General features: G+C 59.2%; 6 protein-coding genes across 14 annotated transcripts; 3 read left to right on the top strand and 3 right to left on the bottom strand.

The window, feature by feature from the left end:
- The first annotated feature begins 1,981 nt into the window (after window positions 1-1,981).
- Window positions 1,982-9,728, top strand: BICDL2 (BICD family like cargo adaptor 2). Of its 4 annotated transcripts, none has more exons than XM_031447604.2 (10): window positions 1,982-2,042; window positions 3,375-3,670; window positions 5,968-6,180; window positions 6,315-6,431; window positions 6,538-6,684; window positions 7,665-7,889; window positions 7,977-8,126; window positions 8,575-8,702; window positions 8,915-9,080; window positions 9,238-9,728. In XM_031447604.2, exons 2-10 carry the CDS (start codon window positions 3,389-3,391, stop codon window positions 9,397-9,399), a joined length of 1,590 nt encoding a protein of 529 aa, XP_031303464.1. In that variant the 5' UTR covers window positions 1,982-2,042; window positions 3,375-3,388; the 3' UTR covers window positions 9,400-9,728. The 4 variants fall into 4 exon arrangements, with proteins under 4 accessions (XP_031303464.1, XP_031303466.1, XP_031303463.1 ...); XM_031447606.2 differs by having other exon boundaries at window positions 5,965-6,180; window positions 8,960-9,080; XM_031447603.2 differs by having other exon boundaries at window positions 5,965-6,180.
- A 30-nt stretch (window positions 9,729-9,758) lies between these two features.
- THOC6 (THO complex subunit 6) lies at window positions 9,759-12,766 on the bottom strand. Of its 3 annotated transcripts, XM_010992565.3 has the most exons (13): window positions 12,435-12,766; window positions 11,742-11,857; window positions 11,570-11,634; window positions 11,376-11,479; window positions 11,256-11,293; window positions 11,132-11,180; window positions 10,948-11,019; window positions 10,751-10,853; window positions 10,612-10,661; window positions 10,459-10,521; window positions 10,238-10,348; window positions 10,003-10,137; window positions 9,759-9,923 (listed from the first exon to the last, which is right to left on the bottom strand). In XM_010992565.3, exons 1-13 carry the CDS (start codon window positions 12,471-12,473, stop codon window positions 9,843-9,845), a joined length of 1,026 nt encoding a protein of 341 aa, XP_010990867.1. In that variant the 5' UTR covers window positions 12,474-12,766; the 3' UTR covers window positions 9,759-9,842. The 3 variants fall into 3 exon arrangements, with proteins under 3 accessions (XP_010990867.1, XP_031303467.1, XP_031303468.1); XM_031447607.2 differs by lacking the exon at window positions 11,742-11,857 and having other exon boundaries at window positions 12,435-12,689; XM_031447608.1 differs by lacking the exon at window positions 12,435-12,766 and having other exon boundaries at window positions 11,570-11,657.
- Window positions 12,767-12,814: 48 nt separating this feature from the next.
- On the top strand, window positions 12,815-14,287 carry HCFC1R1 (host cell factor C1 regulator 1). Of its 3 annotated transcripts, none has more exons than XM_031447609.2 (4): window positions 12,815-13,019; window positions 13,358-13,414; window positions 13,501-13,656; window positions 13,911-14,287. In XM_031447609.2, the coding sequence occupies exons 1-4, from the start codon at window positions 12,925-12,927 to the stop codon at window positions 14,044-14,046; spliced, it is 444 nt and encodes a 147-aa protein (XP_031303469.1). In that variant the 5' UTR covers window positions 12,815-12,924; the 3' UTR covers window positions 14,047-14,287. The 3 variants fall into 3 exon arrangements, with proteins under 3 accessions (XP_031303469.1, XP_010990868.1, XP_031303470.1); XM_010992566.3 differs by having other exon boundaries at window positions 12,826-13,019; window positions 13,528-13,656; XM_031447610.2 differs by lacking the exon at window positions 13,358-13,414 and having other exon boundaries at window positions 12,827-13,019; window positions 13,528-13,656.
- Window positions 14,288-14,523: 236 nt separating this feature from the next.
- On the bottom strand, window positions 14,524-16,550 carry TNFRSF12A (TNF receptor superfamily member 12A). Of its 2 annotated transcripts, none has more exons than XM_031447611.2 (4): window positions 16,421-16,550; window positions 15,594-15,698; window positions 15,225-15,359; window positions 14,524-15,134 (listed from the first exon to the last, which is right to left on the bottom strand). In XM_031447611.2, the coding sequence occupies exons 1-4, from the start codon at window positions 16,512-16,514 to the stop codon at window positions 15,079-15,081; spliced, it is 390 nt and encodes a 129-aa protein (XP_031303471.1). In that variant the 5' UTR covers window positions 16,515-16,550; the 3' UTR covers window positions 14,524-15,078. The 2 variants fall into 2 exon arrangements, with proteins under 2 accessions (XP_031303471.1, XP_031303472.1); XM_031447612.2 differs by having other exon boundaries at window positions 15,594-15,673; window positions 16,421-16,527.
- Window positions 16,550-19,480, top strand: CLDN6 (claudin 6). Its single transcript, XM_010992569.3, has 3 exons — window positions 16,550-16,777; window positions 17,119-17,452; window positions 18,164-19,480. The coding sequence occupies exon 3, from the start codon at window positions 18,190-18,192 to the stop codon at window positions 18,853-18,855; it is 666 nt and encodes a 221-aa protein (XP_010990871.1). The 5' UTR covers window positions 16,550-16,777; window positions 17,119-17,452; window positions 18,164-18,189; the 3' UTR covers window positions 18,856-19,480.
- Window positions 19,481-19,706: 226 nt separating this feature from the next.
- On the bottom strand, window positions 19,707-21,251 carry CLDN9 (claudin 9). Its single transcript, XM_010992572.3, has one exon. It carries the CDS (start codon window positions 20,835-20,837, stop codon window positions 20,184-20,186), a length of 654 nt encoding a protein of 217 aa, XP_010990874.1. The 5' UTR covers window positions 20,838-21,251; the 3' UTR covers window positions 19,707-20,183.
- Window positions 21,252-25,518: the final 4,267 nt, after the last annotated feature.

Below are 25,518 nucleotides of genomic sequence, written 5' to 3'. Positions count from 1 at the left end.
AAAGGGCTGGACTCCTGGGTCCAGAGGAGGCTGGAGACCAGATTCAAACGTTCAAAGAATGACTGGGGCTGGGAGCCAGGCAAACGAGGATGAGGGATCGGCCATAGAGCCACAGACAAATCACTCTATCTCCCTGAGCTGGTCACATGTCCGTGACTGGTATGCCCTCATAGGGTTGCTGTGAGGATGAAGTACATTGTAATATGTGTGGTGAGTCACTTCTTATGGTCCTGCTCAGGATCACTAGCACAGACTAAGTGTTGGCACTTCACCATTTAATTCTCACAACTGCATAAGCTGGAAACTTATCACCCCATTTTACAAATGGAGAAACTGAGGGCTGCAGAGGTCAGCTGGATGAAACAGGCACACATAGCCCATATGTGGCCAAACTGGAATTTGGACTGAAGCCATGGGATGCCAACATCTGTGAACCAAGCTCTTTGCTGTATTGTTTTATTGGTTCCTTTCTGTTTTATAGGTCTACACCTCCTCCTACCTCCTGGGTGGACTGTGGACCTCCTGGGAGTAGGGCCTTGACCACTTCATCTCCAGGTGAGCCCAGCCCCTGCCTGGCAGGAGGGGGGCTCAGGAAGGTGTGCTGGGTGTGGTACAGGAGGAGCCTGGGGTGATCCTGGCATTTGGAGGAAATCAGGTGGCAGCACCAGGGATGTCTCTAGTCCTTCAAAGTCCACCAGGCTGTTCCCACAGATGCTGTGGGAGAATACAGTGGCCTTGCCAGGCAACACACCCCTCAGACCCCTTTAAAATGAAATTGGTACTTCTGCTCTGTGCTGGCAGGAAACCTGGGCCTAGTCCAGGATCCAGGGGTCCCAGCCCCTGAACCACCCCTCCAAAGAATTCTTGCATCCATTTTCCCACAAGTCAGGAGTCCCAGCTCCCATTTTCCTTTTCTATTTCTAGGGCCCAGCCAGATAGGTCCTCAGTCCTCCAACACTCAGAAGTCCTGACCCCCGAAGCCACAGATGCAGGGGACCCAGCTGGTAAGTGGCTGGCAAAAACTGATTATGCACATCTCCGCCCATCCCCACATTCAAGGATGTCATGTCCATAGCTTGGAATTAGCATTGGTGGGAGTATTTACACCCCAGAAATTGGCAAAAGCAACAAATCAGGGCTTTCTTTGCCCCCAGAGAGCCTGTCGTTAAATAGTTACCAGCTCACCACAGCTCCCAGCCCTCCATTCATCCCTCCTCACCAGGCCAGGAGCCCCTTTCACAGGGACCCAGGGAGCTCTGGAAGTCTGAGGAGACTCCTGGCAAGCCACCAGGCCATGGCGGTGGCATCACCCACATGCCCGGGCTGCACTAGGCTGTTTAAACACCAGCATCCAGCCCTGGATCCTCCCAGTCTCCACACCAAGTGCTCTGCCCCTGACTCTGCACAGCCTGGGAACTGAGAGCATCAAGCTGGGAGTCAGCACACAGGCTAAGGTGTGGCTATGGGCAAGTCACTTTAGCTGTTCTCACCTGCAGCCCAGGAATCAGTATAAGAGCACACACCCTGAAGTCACATTTCTGACCCTCACATTCAAGTTCTGTCCATTTGACCCGAAGCAAGTTAGATCCCCCCGGGCCTCTGTTTCCTCACCTGGAAAATGGGGATGATAGTAGTTCTTGCTTCATTAAGATGTCTTGAAAGTAAACAAGTTATGCCTATAAAATAGCTTAGTTGGCAGAGTGCTTAATGTGTGTTAGATTTGTTATTGTTAATAATTTCCTATCCCACAGGGCAGTTCTGAGGGAAAAGGAGCGGAAGTCTATGCTCAACGTGCGGTCCGCATACAGTGGGTGCTCAATTAATGGGCGCTGTTGTTTTCCAATGGCAGTAAAATGGGTCACTGGCTCTGACCTGGGTGGAGGCGACTTTCTTTAAGCCCCACCTGGCCATTCCGGCCACCAGGGGGCGCCCCAGCCCTGCCCGTGGCACCGCCCCCTCACCTGTGCGCCGTGCACCTGGCACCGCCTCCGGAAGAGGGGATCGGGACCGCGGGGACCTCGGAGGGAGCCGGGCGTCGTCGGGTGAGAGCCTAGGGACCGGGGCCCTTCGAGTTCAGGCCGGGGCGAGCTGGAGCGGGAGGATGGCGCGGGGCTGGAGCGGCTGGGCCTGGCTCTTGGGACCGGGAAATGGGGAACGCCGGCAGGAAGTAAGGAGGTAGCTGGGTTTCCGACGCCTAGGGTTGGGGGTCAAGGGGCTGGGGGCCCTGACGCCTGGGCACCATTTACTAATGGTAGCTCGGTGCGGGGAGAGGCAAGGAGAAGGGATGCTCTGAATCCCAGAGCTGGGTTGGGTCGCGGAGGCCACGTTAGGGAGACCCCCACCCCCACCCCCGTCCAGCCTGTGGGCAGCTGGGCTAGGACTACCGCTAACACCTGGGTCCTACAGGTAGGCCTGGGGTTGGACACCTGGCAAGGGGAGGAGAGGAAGGGACAGGTGTGTGTGTTTGTGTGTTTAGGGGGTGGGGAACCTCAGAAGGGCTGGAGGGGGGAACATGGCAGGGAAGCCCCTGGCATCCCTGCCCTCCTGAGCCCAGAGCCCCTGAACTGCCAGGCCCTGGCAGCCCTAGGGGAGCGCCACCAGGCTCCCGTCCCCAGGGCCGGGAGGGGAGTAAACAGAAACCTGGAGTGGCAGGGCAGCAGTGCCGGCACAACCTGTTACCTCTCCCGCCCGTGGCCTGGGAACCTGGGGGGCTGGGGGCCTGGGCACCTGAGTTCCAAGGGGTGGGGACATAGGACATTAGGAGAACAAGAGCCAGGAGGACAGGGGGGCTGGCATGAGAGCATCTGGGTCTCCAGGAACTGGGAACCTGGGCCTGGGCTTCTGGAAGAAGAGGAAGGGGCTGGATTTCTGGGGGTTAAGGGCTCAGGACACCTAAGTTCCCACTGCCGTGGATACTGGGGAGAAGGGGCTGGACTTATCCCTGAGTCCTGAGTCTCAAGAACCTGGGTTCTGGGAAGAGTTTCCCAGCTGGTGAGGGACTGGGAGCCAGAGCAGCTGGGTTCTGGGAAGAGGGGGCAGGGGCAGTTGGTGGGGTGGCCTGGGGTTCTGGAGCACTGGGACAACGGTTTCCTGGGGCAGAAAATGTCTGCCAGGGGCAGAAGGCTGGGCAGCTCCCTTCCTGTTTCCTCCTGCCTCAGTTTACCTTGGAGACATTAACGGAGCTGGGTGGCCAAGACACAGATCATTAACCCTTCATGGCCCAGGGAGGCACTAGTGGCAGGACTGAGAGGGCCAGTGGGCAGGGGAAGAATTGCAGGAGAGCCACATCTTGGCCAGCGGGGGTGAACCCCGCTGGGCTGCTGAGTAGAGGGTACTGCAGCTACCTCTCCCCACAGACCTACCTGTCCCTACAGACGCTGCAGGCACCATGAGCTCCCCAGAAGGGCCAAGCTTCCCGTCGGGGTTGCTCTCTGGGGGCGCCTCCCCCAGCGGCGATGAGGGCTTCTACCCCTTTGTGCTCGAGCGGCGGGACTCGTTCCTAGGAGGGGGCGCAGGGCCTGAGGAGCCTGAGGACCTGGCCCTGCAGCTGCAGCAGAAGGAGAAAGACCTGCTGCTGGCCGCCGAGCTTGGCAAGATGCTTCTGGAGCGCAATGAGGAGCTGCAGCGACAGCTGGAGATGCTGAATGCCCAGCACTCTGAGCGTGAGGAAGTGAGCTGGCAGCAGAGGGCAGGCATGGGCAGATGGGGGACAGGTGGCAGGGACCAGGTGGGGGTGGGGAGGAAAGCTGGGCAGGGGGAGGCCCCTGAACAGCAGTTCAGGGCTGGGACCATTCCTCACACACACCCCTGGTCATATTGTCCACTGGTTAAGAATACGGGCACTGAGGACAAGTCAGGACCTGGGTTCAGATCCCCGCCTGGCTGTGTGGCTGTAGGAAAGCTGCTGGTCCTCTCGGAATCTTGGGTCTGGTTCCTCAGCAGTAACCCCAGCCAACATTTCCTGGGTGCCCCCTCCTTGCCTGGCTCAGTTCCTGGGTGCCCCCTCCCTGTCTGGCTCTGGGCTAGGCACTTTCCACCCATCACTTCAGTCAATTCTTACCCAATTCTGAGATACAAAAAGTTCTCTCTGCCCAGGCTGTCGTCAGCCACCCTCTCACCCTGGCGGTCACATCTGGTCCCCTAAATGCCCTGGACACCACTGACTCCTGTATCCACATCGTCAGCCCCACACCCTCTCCACCTGGCCAGACTGGGCATCTCAACATAAGTGGCACTGGATTCCATGACCCAATCACCTGCCGTCCCCATCTCAGCTTCCTACTGCAGGACCTGAGTCCCCGTGACCTCTCTCCTTCCACATCGACAAGCCCTGCTGGTTCTTCTGCAAAACTAGAGTTCGAGTCTCCCCACTTCTCATTGTCTCTCTAAGCAGGCCGTAGCCTCATCGTCTCTGCCACAGACACTGCAGCCGCCTCCTCACTGGCCCTCAGCTTCCACTCTTGCTCCCTGGAGCCCTTTCTCCACAGGGCAGCCAGAGGGATCTTCAAAAATTCGAAGTCAGATCATTTCAGTCCTTGCCCAGAATCTCCCAGTGGCTAGCCTCACATTTAGAATGAAACTGAAACTCTTCCCCACATCCCTAAACATCCCATGTCACCTCCCTGACCTCATCTCAGCCGCACAGCTCCTCCTCTGATGGGTCCTTTTTTCACTTCCTTTAGTAACCCAAGCTTGTTGCCTCAGGGCCTTTGCACGTGAAGTCCCTTGCTGTGGCCCTCTTCCTTCTTGCCCTGCAGGAGTCAATTTAGGCATTACTTCCTCCTGAAGGAGCCCTCACCCACTGCTCTTTATCACTTCTCAGAGTCTCTTTATAGCCCTTAATGTTCCCCCTCCAAAACTACCTGGTTCAAGAATGTGTCCATTTGCCTGTGACCCTCTGGACTCTAAGCTGCTTGAGACACAACTTGGTGGTCTCGCTTACTGCTGACAGCCAGACTCCAAAACAGGGGGGCTCAGGAAACATGGGATGGATGGGTGGATGGATGGGACTTGGAGATATTAGGAGACTTTCCTGACCACAAAGCAGCAGCAGAGCTGGGCACTGGCCAGGATAATCAGACCCCGAACCTGTGGGCTTAATCCTAGAGTTATATTGCCCCCACAGTATTCAGTTAGGGGCTTGGCTGCCTGGGTTAGAATCCCAGCTCCACTAACTCACTGTGTGTCCTTGGGCAAGACATGTGACCTCTCTGAGGCCAGTTTTCTCATCTGTAAAATGAGGACGTTAAGGATTCTAACTCAAAGTGAGTAAATAAAACAATACAGCTAATGCGCTAGCCCAGGACCCTGCAGGAGCACCTGCTAATACTTGGAACAGCTGTGGTTAGCATCATCTTCCTGTTTTGTGAGTCCATAGAGTAGGGGGCAGAGGCTGGCCCCCTGGCTTGCCCGCCTCCCCAAGCTGGGCATCTGGGTGTGCCAGGAGCGTCCCCCTGCTGGTTAGACAGGTTTTGGGGAGGGCAGGCAGAGGCGTGGGGCCAGGGTGGGGCTGAGCATGGTTAATTAGAGGGAGCTGGCCGGTGGGAGCTGGGGAAGAGGGCTTGAGCAGAGGCTGAAGCTTCAGAGCCCCTGGAACACAGGTGCGTGGGGCCATGGGCCGAGGCTTAAATTCTGCCAGACTCAGGCGTCAGAAGCGGCGCCTGCGGCCTCGGGTCCAGAAGCCCAGGCGGCAACCAGAGGTGAGTGGGCATCCAAGGGGCCCCACCCCACTCTGGCCCAGGGTCAGACCCTCCTGGCAACTTCTCTCTACCGCTCCCCCCCTTCTCCTACTGCCTGAGCCTGAGTCTTGCTCTCTCTGCCCACTTCCTCCCCAGCACTCTCCTGTCTCATGCCTGCCCCAGACCCCTCTCTTTGGGTCTCTGTCTCTCCATCTCAGTCTCTCTGTGTCTGCTCCAGCCTCACCTCTCCTCTTCTGTCTCTGACCGTCTGTCTCGGCCCCCACAGCAGCTGCAGCAGGAGAACCATGAGCTCCGCCGGGGCCTGGCAGCACGGGGAGCTGAGTGGGAGGCCAGGGCTGTGGAGCTGGAAGGGGACGTGGAGGCCCTTCGGGCCCAGCTCGGGGAGCAGCGTTCAGAGCAGCAGGACAGCGGGCGTGAGCGGGTGCGGGCCCTCAGTGAACTCAGCGAACAGAACCTCCGGCTCAGTCAGCAGCTGGCCCAGGTGGGATAGCCCTGACCCCAGGTCCCTGGGCAAGGAGAGGGCAGATGCCTGGGTCCTGGTTGGGGTGGGTGCGCTGGGCTTGGTGTTCAGACTGGGGCCAGCTGAGGGCTCCACTGCCTCCCCCCACCCCCAAGGCCTCCCAGGCTGAGCAGGAGCTTCAGAGGGAACTGGATGGCCTACGGGGGCAGTGCCAAGCTCAGGTCCTGGCTGGGGCAGAGCTGAGGACACGGCTGGAGAGTCTGCAGGGGGAGGTGAGTGCTGGCTGGGGCTGGGGATCTATTGAGCCAGAAGGGCTGGATAGGGGGCTATCTGGGGCTAGCCTAGCACTTCCAATCCAGCTCTGAGGCCTCTTCCCAGAATCAGATGCTGCAGAGCCGTCGACAGGACTTGGAGGCCCAGATTCGAGGCCTGCGTGAGGAGGTGGAGAAGGGCCAGGGCAGGCTACAGGCAACCCACGAGGAGCTGCTGCTGCTACGACGTGAGAGGCGGGAGCACAGTCTGGAGGTGACTAGTGGGGTTGGGGTGGGCGGGTGCATCACCAGGGTCTTGGCCACTGCGTCTGGGCTTCCTGGGAGATGAGGCCACAACTGTGTCATTGGGAGCCCTAGCAGCTGGGCCACAAGCGAAGTGGGAGCTATGGAAGGATATTGAGCAGGGGTAGTACACTCTTAGTATCAGAGCCTGGTAGGGGGAGGGTGTAGTTCAAGTGGTAGAGTGCATGCTTAGCATACACAAGGTCCTGGGTTCAATCCCCAGTACCCCCTCCAAAGCTAAATATGCAAACATAATTACCTCCCCCCACAAAAAAATTAAAAATAAAAAAAAGAATCAGAGCCTGGCCATGGGGCAGAAGCCAGAGCTCAAGTCAGAGATGATGGGGTCTTGGACCAGGTCTGGGCTGTGAAGAGAGAGAAAAGGATATGAGAAGAGGCAGCATGTTCTGATGTCTGAGAGCTCAGGAGTTTGCACTTTGCAGTCAAATTACCTGGGTTCTTATCCCAGTGTCCCTTCTTACTATTGTGGGACTCAGTTTCCTCATCTGTGAGACGGGATGATAATGGTACAGGGCTATGATGAGGGTGTGAAACACTCAGCACATCGCCGGCTTAGAAGGAAGGATCAGTTAATACTGAATGACAGCATTAAAGAAAGGAAGGCAGACCTGTCGGGGGCGGGGGGGCTTTTCAAGGTGAACTGATGGGGTGGGACAGGAGGGAGGGTGATGCGAGACTTTAAAGCCCGGGCACCCGTCGGCACCCTGCTTTATAGGTGAGTAAACTGGTATTTACCAAGAACTGTGCAGCCCAAGGCTACCCAGAGATCCAGGAGTGGGAGCCAACTTTGGTGCCGGGTTTCACGGACTCGCGGGGCTGCCAGACTCTCTGAGGCGCGCTGGCGCCCTCTGTGGGTCGGCTGTGGGATGCCGGCGCCGGGAGCGCACGGCTGACCGTCCTTGTTTCTGTCGGTGTGCGGGTCGGTCGCAGCTGGAACGTGCGCGCTCCGAGGCGGAGGAAGCACTGAGCGCGCTGCGGCGGCTGCAGCGACGCGTCTCGGAGCTGGAGGAGTCGCGCCTCCAAGAGGCCGACATCTCGGGAGCCTCGCTGCAGCTGGAGCTTGCCCATAGCCTCGACAGTGTCCATGACCAAGACCAGAACACGGACAGACGTGGAGACACTCTCATGAGCTCTCGGCCCACCAGCCCCGCACAGGTACCATCCAGGAGGGCTGCAGACTCCGCCCCTCCTCCTTTTCCCACGAGGTTCGACACTTCACTGACTGATTCCTTTGGTGAACAGACCACTCTGTCCCTGGAGACCCAAAAGGCATCCAGCCATCAGCCTTCGTCCCAGGAGGAGAGGTTGGAGCTTCCCAGGAAGCGAGCATCCCTGAGCCCGGGGGAGATGTTGGAAGAGGAGGAGGCAGAAGCGGTCCGGTTGCAGGATGAGGTGGGGGGGAACATAGGACTGGATGCAGAGCCCTTCTCAATGTCAGTTTCTCTTTCCCATCTACACCTCCAAGCCTTTGCCCACTATCTCCCCCTACCTGGATAGCCCTTCATCCCAACAAACCTGCAAATCATGTTTCTAGAGCCAGTCTGTATGTCATCTCCTCCAGGAAGACTTCCTGGGCTACACTCCCCACTTAGTCGCACCTCCAGTGCTTCTCCATCCTTTCTGTAGGCTTATACCACCCAACTAGCCCTAACCCAACCCATCCGGCCACAGTCTAGGGGCTCAGAAGATTCATCTTCAGCACAGGACCACAGCTGTCGGGGTTGTTTGTGGAGACGGGGATGGGCGGGGAGGAGGAGGGCAGAAGATTGGGACGGTGAGATGGAACCCGGGCTAGGACGCCAGGGCCTACTCGCTTCTCTGCACCCTCCCCTGCCCGCAGATCACGCTGCAGCGGGCAGAGCTACAGGCCCTGCGGGAGGAACTGCAAAGGCAGAAGGAACTGAGGGCTCAGGACCCTGCGGAGGCCTTAAGTGATGCTCTCTCCGACCGGGACGAGGCCGTGAACAAGTGAGCTTCTGCCACCATCCACCACCGCCCCAGGGGGACTACCGGCCCCCAGGACACTCTGGCCTTTCTAGACCTCCAATACGCCACGCATGATATGGGATATAATTATCCTCACTCGGACCAGGAGCCCTCTGACCTCCCTGGTTTCTGTATCAGCGGCCCCACTTCGTCTGGGTTCAGGGTTCTACCCCTCTCCCCCTTCTCCCCTAAAGGCTCGCTGACGCCCCAGCGCCCTTGGACCCGTTTTCTGCCGACAGGGCCCTAGAATTGTCCCTGGAGCTCAGCCGCGTTTCTCTGGAGCGGGACTCCCTCTCCCGAGAATTGCTTCGCACCATCGGCCAGAAGGTGGCGCTAACGCAAGAACTGGAGGCCTGGCAGGTGAGAGGCAGGGCCGACGGGGGCCGACGGGGGCCGACGGGGGCCGACGGGGGCCGACGGGGGCCGACGGGGGCCGACGGGGGCCGACGGGGCGGAACAGGCAGGGGCGGGGCCAGATGCTGACCCGCCCCTCTGGCTCGGCTGACCCGCCCCACAGGACGACATGCAAGTGGTCATCGGACAGCAGCTGCGCTCCCAACGCCTGAAAGAGTTGAGTGCGGCCGGTTCCACCCCACGCCGCGCCCCGCCGCGCTTCTCACTGCGCTTGGGCCCTGGGCCCTCCGGCGGCTTCCTCAGCAACTTCTTCCGAAGGACCTGAGGGCCGGGTGGAGGGGGCCCCCTTTGCCCTCTTTGGCTCACTTTCCACTTCCGGCCAATGGAGCGACGGCCCCGATCGTCTGCCAAAGGGGGCTAATGCCCTCCCCGCCCTGAAAGGCTTAGCAGGGGCTCACTGGGAGCAAGTGCCAGCTTTGGGGTTCAGAGACCCCAGGTGGGTGGCAGAGGCAGGGGTGGCAGAGCTGTTTTTCGAATCTATATAGGACTACTTTTTCTAGGCACTAGGCCCCCTGGCCCTGGCAAGCACCAGAACCGGGTGGGGGTGGGTATTTATGTATCAAAATCAGAGTAATATATACATCATTACACCGACTTGGCTTCCATTCTTGGTAAGAACGTGCATGAAAGAAAAGCCTGAAATTTTATTTGTATAAAAAAAGAAAACACACTCCGAACCCGACATGGAGATGGGAGTGTCACTGGAGGTCAGAAGGACAGGGAGAAAGCTCGGTAGCCCAGATTGGTGAAGACATCCACCCTGCAGCTGTTGCCTGCGGCTGTCAGGACCTAGAGGCAAGAGGGGAGTGACTGACCTGCCCACACACCCTGGCCTCTCAGTATCCCCACTGCCCCTGGCAGGACCCACCTTGCACTCAGGGGCTGCTGGTTGCTGGTTTAGGCTGAGGCTTAGCAGCCCTGGGGAGGAGCCAGGCACCTGGGCCTTGAGCTCCCCACTTAGCTGCCACTGGTTGACACAGCGACCCTGGCCAGCTGACAGAATCTGTGGAGGAGAGGGAGGGGGCCCAGGGTTCAGGGCTGGAGGGGGAGAGGGGCGGGGCAGGGAGGGGCAGGGCAGGCAGAGTTGAGAGACAGGGCCTCACCAGGTCCTGGTAGAAGGTGACGTGCTTCTGTGGTGCCCGCATTGGGAAGACGGTGGTGGGTGTGGAGGATCGGAGGTGCCAGAGGGTGAGTGCCGGGCCACCTCCACAGACCTGTGCAGAAAGGTGGAGGTGGGGTCCCCAGCTACCATGAGCCACAGGCCCTCAGCTGGACAGGGCCCAGCACTGCCACAATGCCCCATCCTGCATTCTGCCCAGCTCACCATCCAGTCTGAGTCAGTTGCCAAACATCCGATCCAGCGCCCATTGTGGGGCCTCGAGCACTCCTGGAAGGGAGGAGAAGAAAGGGGAAGGTGAAGACACAAGGGATGTCCAGGAAGGAAGAAGGGAGGGCAGGGTGTGAGGTATGCCCTCACCTCGTGCTTGTAGACCTCAATTGTCTGGACCTCCTTGGCTGTGCGGAGGTCTGCAGGGGAAGAACCATGAGAGGCTGGCAACCTACTTGCCCCAGCCTCCCTCACCACCACCTTTCCCTCCAATCAGACACTCCCTTACCCCAAAGCCGCACAGCCCCATCCTCACCACCTGACAGCACCTCGGGGCTCCGCTCCCGCAGTGCCAGGCAGTGGATGTAGTCAGTGTGGCCCCGGAGAGCCCGCTGTAGGGAAAGGGCAGTGTCAGGACAAGATCCAGGAAGAATGCCACTGCCCCTGGCCCCAACCTTGACCCCTCCATATCCACAGCCCTCTCACCATGAAGGTCCCCGTCTCAAGGTCCATCGAATGCAGCTGACAGTCTCCCCCAGCCAGGATGAGGGAATTCTCCTGCAGAGGAAGGCAGGGAGGGATCAGAAGTCAATGGACAGGGAGAGGGAAAGGATTAACATTTGGGCCAAGAAGAGGGCAGGGTAGAGCCCTAATTATAAAGGGCTCAAACCTTGGGGACGAGAAGCAAAGCATTGATCTCAGGTACTTCCAGGCTGGTCCTGGGGGAAGGAAAGTAGAGTCAGCTCTAGAGGCGGTACCTTCACCCCCACGTGCCCTCTGCCCACATGGCTCACCTGTATGGGGGCTGACGACGCCACAGCTCCTTACAGCCCTTCATGGAGGGAAACACTAGGTGACCTCAAAGGCTCTCTCTAGATCTGGGCACCTCACCCTTCTCCCAGCTCCACACTTACCTTCTTGAGGATCTCCGCCCAAAGCCAGGCCTTCACTTCCCCATCCCCAGCACTGAGCAGATGTCGATCAGTGGAGACCATGCTGTAGACAGGCCCATCATGGGCTAAATGGAAGTGCAGAACCTGAGTGACCCTGTCCAGCTCCTCTTGTCCACCCTGGGGTTCCCTAAGCCAGACTCAATGGCTGCACCCACCTTGGAAGGTCACCATGGGCTTCTTACTTTCCTCTTTGGCCTCGGAGCTCAAAGCAGCAGACAAGCTGAAAGAAGAGGAGAGAGGGGCCTGAGAGTCAAAAGCGGGGGCCATCAGCCCCAGGAGGGCCAAGTGCCAGAGCTAATGGATGGTGGGGAGCAGGGGCAAGGGTACCTAAAGATGGCTATCTGCCCGTAATTGTTGCCAGCTGCCAGGAACTTCCCACAAGGTGAGACACTCTGGGAGAAAATGGTCATGTGCAGCCGCTGCAGAGCCTGAAATACTTCCATCTGTGGAGAGAGACTGGATGAAGGCTATTTGGGGCCTCCGATCCACAGACTCCTTCCTTCCTGCTTCTCCTGCCTCCAGTTCAGCCCAGACTTCTCAGTCCTCCTTTAAGACAGCCTACCAACGGGCACCTGACCAGACAGTCCCAGGGTGGACTCCAAGAAGGAGGTGAGGAAAGGGAGAGTTAAGGCTTGATGTCTAGTGGAACTTTGAGCAATCACTTAGCCTCTCCATCAGGTGTCCCTAATTGTCATATGGAGCTCACAGGAGATTTTGTGAAGACTGAATGAGCTACTGTATGCACAGAGCTTCGCACAGGGCTGCCTCCGAGAAACCGCTTAAAAAGTGGCCCTATTACTTCCAATGCAGAAAAACGTACTGACTTCTAATCTCTATCCTCTGACTTTCATCTTAGGCCCCTGAGCTATTTCTGGGTTACTCTCCCTCCCCCGGGTCAGAAGCCAGTCCTACAAACAACACACTCAAAACAGGCCTCAGAGCACGACTCCTTGCCCGCCCGTTCCCAGCCGGGCATGAACTACAAACCCCAGAAGCCACCGCGCACCACGCCCCCCTCACCTGACCCAGAGGCACGGCGTGCGGCACAGCTCGCTCCATCTCCAGAACTAAAACTCCCAGAGTGCTCCGCGCGCCAGGCAGCCTCACGAGTCCGGAAGTGCCGAAGAGCGTCTCCCCTTAGCGGCGCCCCACCTCCTAACACTGCTGGCCGGCCAGGCGTGAAGGCGGCCGCCGCGTAACCCGAGCCCCAGGAATGGAGGTGGACCGCCAAGAAGAACCCAACACCAAGTGGCGCCCACCGCAGCCCTACTACCGGACGCCCACCCCCACCCCACCCCACTGAACACACCCGCCTCCCAGCCGCGTGCCGACCGTCCGTCTTCTGCGCCTGCGCGGAAGCTGGCCTCTGCGCGGGCCTAAAACCACGCCCCACGCGTTGGGTCACGCCCTCAGAGGCTCCGCCCCTGTCTCCCGGCTCCCGCCCCTGTCTCCCGGCTCCCGCCCCTGTCTCCCGGCTCCCACCCCTCCGCTCGCAGGACCCCGAACCTAAATGATCCTGCAGCAACCCCTGGAACGAGGACCCCAGGGTCGGGCCCAGCGCCACCCGCGGGCCGCCTCGGGGGTGCCCCGAGGCCTGGACGCGAGGTGTGTGTAGGGTTCCTGGGTGGGCCCGGCCCAGGGGTCCAGAACCCCAGGAGCCTTGGCTGGGGCCTCAGGGCTGGTCCACAGGCTGACACGCGGTGGGGTGAATCGGCAGGGCTTAGGCATGAGCTGAGACAGGGTTGGAGACTAAGGGCTGAGATGTCCGAGGCCGACTTTTGGGTGGTCTGGGGGTGAGGGTGAAGGAGGTGACTTAGGCGTCAGCTGAGACAGGGACTGGACGGGATGGGGGCTCCTGGCTGACGCTGCAGGCTTAGGCGGGCAGATAGATCCTGGGTAGGGGCCAAGAGGGTGGGGTGCTCCTGGCTCTCTTTTCTTCCCAGCTCCCCTCTCCGAGGAGCTGTGCCCATGAGCACCAAGCGGCGCCTGGAGGAGGAGCAGTGAGTTTGGGGGCAGGGAGGGACTCCCAGCAAGACCTCTGTCAATCCAGGTCCCCATCAGACTACCTCTCCTCTGAATATCCCAGCCTTCCTGCCTCCCTGTCTCTCCCCAGGGAGCCCCTGCGCAAGCAGTTCCTGTCTGAGGAGAACATGGCCACCCACTTCTCTCGACTCAGCCTGCACAATGACCATCCTTACTGCAGCACCCCCATGGCTTTCCGCCCAGCTCTGCCCCCACTCAGGTAGGCACCATCCACAAGCCACTGGCTGGGCCTTCTGGAGGATTATACCATCTTCAGAGCCAAACTCCAGGCTCTGCCTCATCCTGCTATTTTTAGTTTCTAGTCAACCTCCGTTATTCCCCATCTTGACTCCTTGGAAGGTGCCAGTAGCCCAAGAGCCCCTGGGGACCTGAACCAGGTCGGGGGTGGGGGGTGGCGGTGGCTCTGCCAGGCCAGCCTCAGCCCTGTGCCCTGACTGTCATTTCCTCTTCCAGAAGCCCTTGCTCAGAGCTGCTTCTCTGGCGCTACCCTGGGAACCTGATCCCTGAGACGCTCCGGCTGCTGAGGCTGGGGGACACCCCCACCCCCAACTACCCTGCAAGCCCAGCTGGAGACATAATGGAGCTCTGAGGGCTGCGGGGGGGGCGTGACCTTGCCCACCTTCCTTCTTCCCCACAACAGGGGAGACCAGCACTTCCACGAAGGGACCAGCGGCCCTGCTTTTCTTCCAGACCAGGCCTCTGGGCACCAGAACCTTCCCCCAACAGAGGAGGACACTGAGCCCCACGGAGCCCTGGGGTGGGAGGGGCAGGAACATGGGAAGGGAGGCCTTCCCCATCGGAACTGAATAAAGATTGCAGAGCAAATGAAAGCTTCAGTCTGGAACCCAGGGCCTTTGGGAAAGGGAGGGAAGGGCTTGGGTACTGGATGCTGGGGTTTCTCCTCAACATCCCTGGAAAAACGGTCAGGACCCCGCCAGGTTCTGGCAGGCTGGGCTCAGGCATTGAGAATGTGTGAGTCAGAGCCTCACCCCCACCCCCGCGGCTGACTCACTCCTCCCTCCAGCTCTTGGAAGTCAAGCTGGGGATCGTGCCACTCTCCAAACCATTTAAAGTTAAAGATTCTTTTATTAATAAATCCCCCCAAAAAACTTTCTCCCCACAATAAATATCTCCCCTCCTTTGGGGGTTGGAGGAGCAGTGTCTTAAGGACCAGCCCCACTAGAGGGCCAGCCCCCTAGTGTTAGGAACAGGTCTCTAACCCCCCCCCCCCAGGCTGAGACCCCCGTGCTGGAATTTCGGTACATCTGGGTGGGTGGGGCCTGGTGTTGTGTCTGTCCCTCAGGTCAGCCTGGCCCCCAGGCCATAGTGGGAGTAGGGGACCCTTGTGCAAATGCTGCAGTTCCTTAGTGTCAGCTGTCCGGCGTGAGTCAGGGTCTCCTTTTCTATTCTGGAGCCAGAGACAGGGCAGTCAGACACCTTGGAAGTCTCCTCTGAAGCCTGGGCCCAGGCCTCAGAGAGGTGATTCACCCGTCACCCAATCCCTCCACCCCTGTGGTTGGAGTGGCCTGGTTCTGGCTGTCTGGAAAGCAGGGGCTGGCTCCAGAATGAATGAATGGATGATGAGTGGGCGCGGCCTCCTCTTGGCAGGGGGTGCTCACTGTCACTGGATCAGCGCCACGCCAGGACAGCCCTCCCCGCCTGTCTCCTCGATGGGGGCTGCAAGATAAAAAAGAGGGGCGTCAAGAGTGGGGAACACGTTGAGGAATGATGGTGGGGGGGGCGGTGGGTGAGCCAGGGCATACTTACTGGTAAACTTCTCTCTCCTGCGGCACCGTCTCCAGACCAAGAAGCCAGAAAGCAGCGCCAGCACCAGCGCCAGGCTCAGGGCACCCCCCAAGATGGGCCACAGCAGCCTGAAAGAGGCCGGAGGGGCCGCAGCGCCTGGGAGCAGGACTGAAAGTCAGACCTCGCCCCTTTCCGGACCAGCTCCGCCCCCTAGATCTGAACCTCAAGCCTTTTCTCCACCGTGGCCGCTACCCAGGTCAGAACCCCTTCCTCACTCCAGCGTCCCCTTGATTCATTCCCCAGATGTGAAGCTCCTTGGTCCCCTCTCAACCGCAGCAACTCTCTCCCGCCGCCTGGGGTCTGCTCGCCTCTAACCCCGCCCCTACTCACAGCCCAGGCAGAAGTCGCTGTTCGGTCGCGTGGGGCACGACGCGCAGTCCATGCACTTGTCTAGGTCCGCGCTCCAGGAGCTGCCGCGAGAGCAGGGGGTGGTTCCTGGGGAGGGGGCCGTGGGTCAGAGGCTGGGGGCGGGGCTCGGCTATTTTGGGGGCTGAGGTCAGGGTCGGCCGGCTCGAATAACGTGAGTCACCGGCGCCCTTCCCTCCGCATTCCTCACAGGTGACCGCACGGCCCGACCAGGACACGGCGGCGCGGGTGAGAGGGGGCCGTAGTGCGGGGGGGGGTCAGGTCCCCATACCCCCCCGCCGCCGGCGGGTGACTCATTCCTGGGCACCGGGCCCGACCCTAGTCCCTCCCCCCGCATAGCTGGGCACTGAAGTCACCGGATGAAAGGGGGCACCCCGCATGGTATAGGGGGCACAGGCCTCCGTGCCTCTCAACACCCCCCCCCACTGTTCAGTCACTGGGGCTGGGCAGACCCGGTATTGATCAGCCTGGGGGCGTGCCGCCTTACCCAACGGGACATCCCTCCCTCAAACTTTCTTTCTCTCTCCACTTCTGAATCCAGACTCTCAGGACAGAAGCCCTCCCGTCCCCACCAAGTTTGACAGGCAGGAAACTGAGGCTCGGAGCGAGATGGGACCTCTCCTGACCAGGAAGTGCGGTGTCCGGAGAGACCACCTGACCCCGGATCTCCATGTCAGCCAATTTCCCCCCATTCTGGCCCCTCCTCTAGGCCCCCAATGCCGGCTCCCCAACGCCGGACCAGGGATTCCCCTAGCCCCCACGCCCTCCCGCCCAGCCCCGGCCGGGCATACCTGGCACTTTCTCCCCGGCCGCGGCGCCCAGCAGCACCAGCCCGAGACCCAGCACGAAGAGCCGCAGCAGCGGGCATAGCGAGCCAGGAACCATGGCGCTCCTCGGGCGGCCGCTGCCGTCTGGGCTCGCCACCCGCGGACCAGGACAGACAGCAGCGGCCCCGCCCCCGCCCCCGCCTTCCGGGGCGGATCCCTCGCCTCTGCCCGCCCCGCGATCCACCCCTGGACGCCCCCGCCCTCCTGGCAGACTAAGTTCAGTCATTCACTCAACAAAAGCCGTCTCCGTGCGTGAGGGGCCAGAACGCCAAGGGGATAATACAGATCCAGCCCTATATTCTCCGTGCTGAAGCCCAGGAGGTGTGTGTTGGGCTATGGCGGGGAGTCTGACACAACCCATCACAGACATAACTGCAGCTTTCTTTCTTTTTAATTCTTCTGGGGGCGGGGGAAGGAAGGGGAGTAATTAGGTTTACCTACTTATTTATTTTTAATGGCTGTACTGGATTTGAACTCAGGACCCCATGCATGCTAAATACGCAATCTACCATTGAGCTATACTTGCCCCGCTAACTGCAGCTTTCTTAAGGCCTGAGGGTATGATAATAACAATAAAACAAAAATAATACTGTGCCCTTTTAATTTCCACCTTAGGACATAGTTACATAGTAAAATGTGGGCTTGTTGTCTCCATTTTGCAGAGTAAAATTAGGCTTTGAAAGATTAGGTGGGTTTCAGAGTCGAGACCCGAGCTCTTTTCCGCTCCTCGCCCTACACCTTGACTCACTGCCGGCCAGACTTCGGGCAGGTAATGCCCCCCGGACCCGGTCCAGACGCCGGAGCAGCGGCTCCGTCCTCGAGCGCCCGCTACTGGCGGGGTTGGGATTCGCACGTCCGCTGCTATCTGGACTGGGGTCTCTGCCCCTCCTGGAGGCGTTGATCCGGTGACGTCACTGCCTCTTTAAGACCCCCCCAGCTCCGCCCCCATCCTCACACTCGGCCAGCTACTTCGAATCTTTGTGGACTCCTTCACAGGTAAGCCTGGCGGAAGGGTGCATGTTGTGGAGGAGGACGTAGATGCCTCGCAGAGAGAGTTACAGGGGGCATGGCGGCTTTGGGTTGGGGTGCATGTGAAGAACCTGGACATATCTGATGGCAGCCACCCGGGACGGCGAGTCCCTGGTTGGGGGCTGCACCTAAACCTCGGCCCTGATGGGATCCTTCGGCAGAAAGGTTAAACGCCCCTCCCCCCTTCCCGGGGACAAAGGCACCGAAACCTGGGCGCCCCTCCCCCACCTGCGCTGCTCTCCGGGGCGGGGCTCCCCTCCCCTTCACCAGTCGGGAGAGGACCCTGCTGCTAGCGCCGCCATTGGACCCTTCCAGGGCGTATGGCTTCCAGGCTTGAGGGCTGAGGACACCTTCCTTTGGGCCGGCTCAGAAGGGAAATAGAGATGGAGAGCGGGAGGGGACTGGGCTGCTTACTTTTGCACTCATATAAGCCAATGCCTGTCACATAACTAGGGGGAGAAAAATGCTGAAGCATTAAACGTTCATTTTCCCTGTGAGAAAATGAGGCTTAGGGAGCATGCCTTGCCCACATTACAGGACATGGTATCCTGACTCCTAGGGTTCATACGTTTGGTATCCTGTGTGTTGGCCATGGCATGTGGCATGGGGGTTAGCACTCACTGGGAACGAGGGGACAGGGCCAGCTGGTTTTAACATTACTCTGCTTCCATCCCCCAGTGCAGTTCCTCAACCTCCACCTCACCATGGCCCTTGCTGGTCTGCAAATCCTGGGGATCGTCCTGTCACTGCTTGGCTGGGTGAATGCCCTGGTGTCCTGTGCCCTGCCCCTGTGGAAAGTGACTGCCTTCATCGGCAACAGCATCGTGGTAGCCCAGGTGGTGTGGGAGGGGCCGTGGATGTCCTGCGTGGTGCAGAGCACAGGCCAGATGCAGTGCAAGGTGTTTGACTCGCTACTGGCGCTGCCCCAGGACCTGCAGGCTGCCCGAGCCCTCAGCGTCATCACTCTCCTTGTGGCCCTGCTCGGCTTCCTGATCTACCTTGCCGGAGCCAAGTGCACCACCTGCGTGATGGACAAGGACTCTAAGGCCCGACTGGTGCTCACCTCCGGGATCATCTTTGTCATCTCTGGGATCCTGACCCTGATACCCGTGTGCTGGACGGCCAACACCATCATTCGAGACTTCTACAACCCCCTGGTGGCTGAGGCCCAAAAGTGGGAGCTGGGAGCCTCCCTCTATGTGGGCTGGGCTGCCTCTGGCCTTTTGTTGCTGGGTGGGGGGCTACTGTGCTGCACCTGCCCCTCCTGGGGGTCCCGGAGCTCCAGACATTATATGGCCCGATACTCAGCATCAGCCCCACATACCACCTCCCGGGGTCCCTCTGAGTACCCCACTAAGAATTACGTCTAATTTGGGTAGAGGAGTATGGGCTCCATTGACAGTGGAGCCTAACCTCTGAGATGGAACCCTGGAGGTGGTGATCCATGACAGCTTTGGGGTTGTTTTTGCTTTTTATTTTGGGAGAAGGCAGGGGTCGTTAATCCATTTGGTAACCCATCTGGGCTCTACTACTGGTGTTCCTCACCTTTGAGTGATGGAGCCAAAAAGGTGATGCTTCAAAGTTTCTGGCTTTCTCCACCCTGGACATCCCCATCTCAGACCAGCCATTGACCTGTGGGCCCAGTGTGAAGGCTGCTTGCTCTCCAGATGCTTTCATCCTGTCCCCAAGAGTTCCCACTGTTTTGGGGGGCAGGGCCTCCCTAGGCTTGCAGGGACAAGCCTTCCCGTGATGGTGAGGCCTCTGGAACCCCCAGGGGCTCTTGAGCCTCACGTAGCCTCTAGAAGAGCAGGCAACAAGTTACCAAAGAACCAACCACCCACCTCCAAGTCTTCTGATCTCTGGCTCCTCCATCCTGAGTTGTTATGTCCCTGCTGTGTGACCCCTGACCCTTTTATCTCCAGCCCCTGTACACTTCTGCCATGCCCTGCCCACACTCACCAGTTTCCACTGAATAAAGCATGTTTTGTTACTTGCCTTTGGTGTTGCTGGTGGGGGGTGGGGGCTGCCAAGGGCCAGCCTGGCAGGAGGAGGTGGGTACAAATAGCTCATCTTCTGTGTTGCCCTGTGCCTTGCATGGCCTGAGTGAGGTTTCCCACTGGGCAGGACATGAAGCAGGCCTTGGCCAGACAGCCCCAGGGGAGGCCACCTGGTCTTCCCAGCCCAACCACAGATCAAAGGAGCTGATTTACAAATACTCTATTTATTCCCTACTCAAAGGAGGGGGTGAGAGGTGAGGTGATATGTTGGGACTCCTGGCTGCTCCAAGGGCCTGGCCTCAGCCTCTGGATGCTGATGGTGGTCTGGTCAGACAGAGAGGACCAACTCCAGGCCAGGGAGGGCATGAGGAGCTATTGCCCTTTGGGGTTCCTGGGGTGGAGGAGGGCTCCGAGGAAAGCTAGTCCAAATCCTGGACAACAGAAGACAGCAACATGGGGGACGTAGGGGCAGGCCGGTGTTCCCTATCAGCTCAGGCCCTGCCTGAGTGGAAATGGGGACCCGTCAAAAGTGGGTCTAGACTCAGCCAGGCCCGCTGAGACTAGCCTTGCAGCCAGGCCTGGCTTGAGCATCTGGAAAGTGGGTTTCAGCTAGGGGAGTGGTGGACAGTACCAGGCAAGGATTAGGCACCCAGCAAAAGGTCAAGGTTCTAAGCAGCAGGCTTCCAGGGATATTCTCCACCTCATACGTAGTCCCTCTTGTCCAGCCCTGATGCACCAGAGCGGGAGGGGATGGAGTAGCCCAGTCTTGGTCCGCGGGGCCGGTCGATCTGGGGAGGGGGACAGGTGCAGCAGAGGAGGCCCCCTCCCAGCATGAGCAGGGCAGCTGCTGCCCAGCCCACATAGAGGGAGGCTCCCAGCTCCCGCTTGAGGGCCTCTGCCACCAGGGGGTTGTAGAAGTCCTGGATGATGGCGTGCGCGGTCCAGCAGATGGGGATGAGCACCAGGATGCCCGAGAGAAGGAGGATGACTCCCGCTGTGAGCACGATGCGGGCCTTGGCACCTTCATCCTCCACGCAGGTGGTGCACTGGGCGCCTGTGATGGCCACCAGGAGGCCAAGCAGAGCCAGCAGAAGGGCAATGATGCAGAGAGCTCGGGCTGCCTGCAGATCCTGGGGCAGCGCCAGTAGCGAGTCGTACACCTTGCACTGCATCTGGCCTGTGCTCTGCACCACACAGGACATCCACAGCCCCTCCCACACCACCTGGGCCACTACGATGCTGTTGCCGATGAAGGCAGTCACTTTCCACAGGGGCAGGGCACAGGACACCAGGGTCCCCAGCCAGCCCAGCACAGCCAGGGTCATGCCCAGGAGTTCAAGGCCAGTTGAAGCCATCTGCCTGCCTTGGTTAGGTCTTCTCACTCTAGGCAGCCTGGTTGATTCAGTGGAGTGGGTCGGATGCTTCGGGGTGGGGGTGGGGGTGTCTCGGTGCCCAGCAGGAGCTTAAGTCAGCGTCCTCCGACCAAGACAGTCCTCACATCAGTGGGCCTCCTGCAAGTCACTTCCTAGCTCCGTGCCCCTCACAGATGTGTCTCTGACCCTTGACAAACACAAATCAGTCTCACAGTCCTGAGTGGCTGAGTGGCTGGTGTTCCTTTGAGGGGCCCGTCGTCCTTCAGATGTCCAACGGCTGCTGTTCCTGCCACCCTGCAGTCACGTCCTGGCTGCCGCTGGCCTGACCCAGCTTGCCTGGACCCTCCCGACCCACCTTCAGGCTGAGGAGACCTGCATCCCCACCGGCTGGTGCAGGTTCACGCTGAGTGGCTTATCCTGGTGGGTGGCACCTGGGAACTCTGCTGACTCTCAGCTGCAGGCGGGGTTTTAAGGCTGAGGCAGGGGAGGAGCAGCACGATGCCACAACAGAGGAAGCCAGAGTTACAGGAAGGAGGCGGAGCTGAGGATGGGGCGCCTTGGGGTCAATGGGGGTGCTCGTGATTGGGAAGGAACAGGGGAGGAAAGAGCATCCGTGGGATGGGAGGGAAAAACACAGGCACAAAGGAACTGGGAGACTGAGGACTGGCTGGGGAGTAAGGAATGGGGGCAATAAAGTCACTGGCTCAGGACAGGAGTGGGAGGGTGCCTTGGCTGCCTTCCTGAGCCACCGGCCAGCCACCATTAGCTTTGCTGTCCCCCACCCCACTTTGTTTTGTGATGCAAAAGCACCTAGTTCCCCCAGTATCACCCACCCCGCCCATCTCCCCCTGCTCCCCCAGCCAGGGACTCTCTGGAATCCAATCTGTCTCCAGTCTCAGCCCAGTGGCCCCGGTGGCTCCCGAGGGAGGCACCCCGCCCGCACTGTTCCCCGGGTGACAGGTGCCTGGCGCCAAGCTCAGGTGGCATCACCCAGGCAACGGCCTAGAAAACCACCCCCCTTTCTGCTTTAGCTCAGGTGTGCCTACCCCTACACCCCTGCTGAAACTGGGGGCTGAGCTGAGCTGCTGAAGGAGTCTGGGGGCCAGGGGATAAAAAGCCTGCTGTTGAGGTGGGGGAGGGGCACACAGGAGCCTTGGTGGGGGAGGGGGAGAGTAGCAGGGGCTGAGCTCTCAGTTGAGGAGCAGCCCCAGGACCCAACTCAATTCCTCGGGTAGTGAGACACCACAACAGAGGGCAAGGGGGGTAAGGCCCAGTGACCCAAGCTTCCCAGAGCCCTGCCTCCCCCTCCTCAGGAAAGACACCCCTCTTGAAGACCCCTAGGAGCCAGTGACTCCCCTCTCCTGGTGGAGGGACAGCCTGGGAGTCACACAGTCCAAGGCTCAAATCCTGCCCCCCAGCTGGGGCCAGATCTCAGAATGTCAAAGTCCTTAGCCTCCTTGGGTCAAAGACCCCTTTGAGAAACCTCATGGGACCCACAAACAGGACCCCTCATTTTTGGGAGGATCATGAGCTCCTTCAAGCCCCTTCCTGGGTGCCAAGAACTGATGATTATTCTGTGAAAAGGGAGTTGGAGGCTGATGAAAATTCCACTTTCCAGGGTGGCAGGGAGGAGTGTCCCGGGGAGAGCCTCTCACCGCCACCCCTCCTCCTGCAGAGGCTGGAGCCGACTGGCCAGTGGGGGCAGGGGTGGGAGGCTCCCCAGGGCACACCTGGTCTATGGCCCTGGGGGAGGGGAGGGGTGCTAGGTGGCCAGTGGGGCTTTATTTATAAAGGATTTTTAATTTCAGGTGGGTGCATTGCTTCTGGGAATGGGTTTTAGCATTTTGCAGGAAGAGAGGTTGATATCCTCAGATTTGCAAAGGGGTGGGTGCTCCAGGAAAACATGAGAACCCTTCTTCCTAACATGGAGAGACTGAGGCCAGTGCCAATCAGCGGGTCTCACAGGTGGGCTCCAGGGGGTGGGACTTTTCCATGCCTGGTGCCTCCCCACAGAGGGGCAGTGACTGTCCAGTCTGGGACTGACCTGATGGCCCCAGGACGCCTGAGGAGAGGGAGGAGGATCCTGATAGCTGGCTGGAAAAGGACCAGAGGTCCCTCCTGGCTGTGATGGGTAGAGGGAACCCTGGGTGGGTTTTCCAGGTCATTCAGCCCCCAAGGCCTCAGATCTCACAGGGGTAGGGGGTGGCTGAGAAGAGCAAATAGAGGTAAGTCTTCAGGGGGCTTCCTCTGGGGCCACCGAGAATCCAGTCACACAGGTTTGGGCAGGTGGTGGGAGGCCAGCCCGGATCTCTGGAGGGCCCACCAACCTGCACAAAAGGCCTCCATCCTGGGCAGCCCCAGCCCAGGACCTTTTCTCTCCCCAGGCCCAAAGAGAGTTTGCCTCTTGCCTTGGGCATAAATGATCAACTGGTCCTGATCTGCCTGGGACTTTTCTGTCTTGAACACTGAGTCCTGCATGGCGACGGGGTTGGGGGGAAGGGGTCATTGATCAGCCTGCAATCAGGCCCACCCATACTATGGGCATCTCTAACCCCACAACGTAATGATGGGGCCTGGTGGGGGCACTACACATGTCCAGTAATAAGCATCATGCCCAGAAACGGCACTAAAAGGACCCTAAATTTCTTAGATCCCAATTCCTCTCTGGCTCGACATCTCCACACCTGCACTGCCACGTGGGAGGTGGGTGCTCAGAGGATGGAGATATCCCCTTTCACCTGCCACCCCTAGCTGGACCTGCCTGGAGAGGGGAGGACAAGCAACTTCAGCTTCCTCTCACTTTCCCCCCTCTTGATAAGCACCTCGCCCAACAGCCTAAAGGGAAAGTAAAAATGGGGGAATATGTCACAGAACTAGGAGGCCCACGGGGTGGTGGTGGGGTGGTGGTGTGCAGCAGTATAGAGCAGATTCCCAGGGCACCTGGGCAGGTGTACTGCCCGCCCTCAGCCCTCCTTGGACCAAGGCTAGGAGGCCCAAGGACCTCTCTTGGGCCCCCTGGTCAAACTGGATTCAGCTGGATCTGGGAACCTAAGGGTTAAAGTTGGGGTCTAGGAAGGAACTGGGACTCGGGCTGGAATGCTGTTGATGGGGAGAGGCCGGGACCCCCACCGCGTGGTTACCATATCAATGAGACTTTAACAGGTCCACTGGAATCCCCACTCCATCATCCCTACCCCATCTGCCTCCTCCTGGGAAAGAGGTGGGGGAGAGGAACTTTCCCCCGGTTCCACCCAGAGAGGAAACAGAGGAAGGCGGGAAGGGGTTGGCCCTCCTCACCCCTTCGGTGAGGGACAGAACTAAATCTAACCTTTGTTCTCTCTGGGAGGGCGGAGGGGTGGGAGGTTCAGGTGGGCAGAAGAAACTGGAGCTCAGCTTAGATGGAGGTGAGGTGGGAGCGGGTTAACTCCAATCCTATTGTCCATCTCACTCCCCCTAGAGAGGAAGTGTTGCCAAGGACAAAAGAGGGGAACTGACCACAGCCACTGTGGTACCAGGAAGGGTATGGGGGTGGCCATGGGGACTGCACTACCGGTTTCTCTGGGGAGGCACTTGAGGCCCCGATGTTGCAGGTTGGGAGCCAGGGGCTCCTGAATGAAAAGGAGGAGGGGAAACCTTGATGTTCTATAATAATTCTCATGTCATAGCCCCATTTTACAGACAAGGAAGCAAGCTCAGAGAGCTAGGGAGTTTGGCCAAGAGAACATGCAGGAAACAGGACAAGCCTAATGCAACCCCAGACCGACCGACATAAAAGCTGCCGGCTCCTTGTTCAGGACCTCAGGAATTGGGATCTAAGAAAATTTAGGGTGAGCTGGGCCTCCTGGTGCCTCTTTTCCTGAAGGCAGCACAGCCCGCAGCCACCCCCCTCCCCTCTATGCTGAGTCTTCCTCAAGCCATCCCACATGCATCCCACACTGCTCCTCCGGAGCCAGCCATTCCCGCCTTCCTCCTACTCCTGGAGGCTCCCTGCGCATGAAGTCTCCACGGAGAATAGCGTCTGGATCTGATTACACAGGAAGCCACCCTCCACCCAGGGTTCAGTTTCACCATTGTCTATGCCCCTGTTGCAGAAAGCACTGGTTTCCTTGCCACCTGCAGTGTGCAGGTTGCTGGACTCTGGGTCAGACCTGGTGTCACCCCCCTTACCCCAGGGCCTCACTGGGCAAGTCACAACTGCCTAATCTTGGGTGTTTCCTGGCTGTAAGCCAGAAGGAGAAGCCTGCCCTGCCTCCTCCAGGGTCACCCAAGGCATCTGCTGAGGCCACAAGCGCCCTGCACACCTAGGGGATTATTGTAGGTACTGACTTGGGACAAGAGTATTTTGCCAAGAGGATAAGGGCAGCCTCACATGTAAACCCGGGCAGACTCCGCGGACTGGGTAACAATTAACTTTATTATCAGTCGTAACTGTCAGGTTTCCACCAGCAGCAGTTACCCACGTGAAGTTCTGAGAACGATGTCTTCTTTGGGAGGCGGGCTGTAGGACACAAAGAGGGTTGAGGAAGCAGCAAGCCAGCAGGAATGGGAACTGGGCCACAATTCGCTCTATTTTCTTCCTGTGCCAGTGAGAGCTTTATCATGGTACTAGTGCCTTTGGATCTCACTCAAGGACTCCAAGGGCACCCAAGGCTCAGGTTCAGCA

The sequence above is a fragment of the Camelus dromedarius genome, chromosome 24 (assembly GCF_036321535.1).
Source record: "Camelus dromedarius isolate mCamDro1 chromosome 24, mCamDro1.pat, whole genome shotgun sequence".
Classification (NCBI taxonomy): domain Eukaryota; kingdom Metazoa; phylum Chordata; class Mammalia; order Artiodactyla; family Camelidae; genus Camelus; species Camelus dromedarius.
Note: the sequence above shows the minus strand (reverse complement) of the source record. Positions and strands in the feature narration are given on the sequence as shown.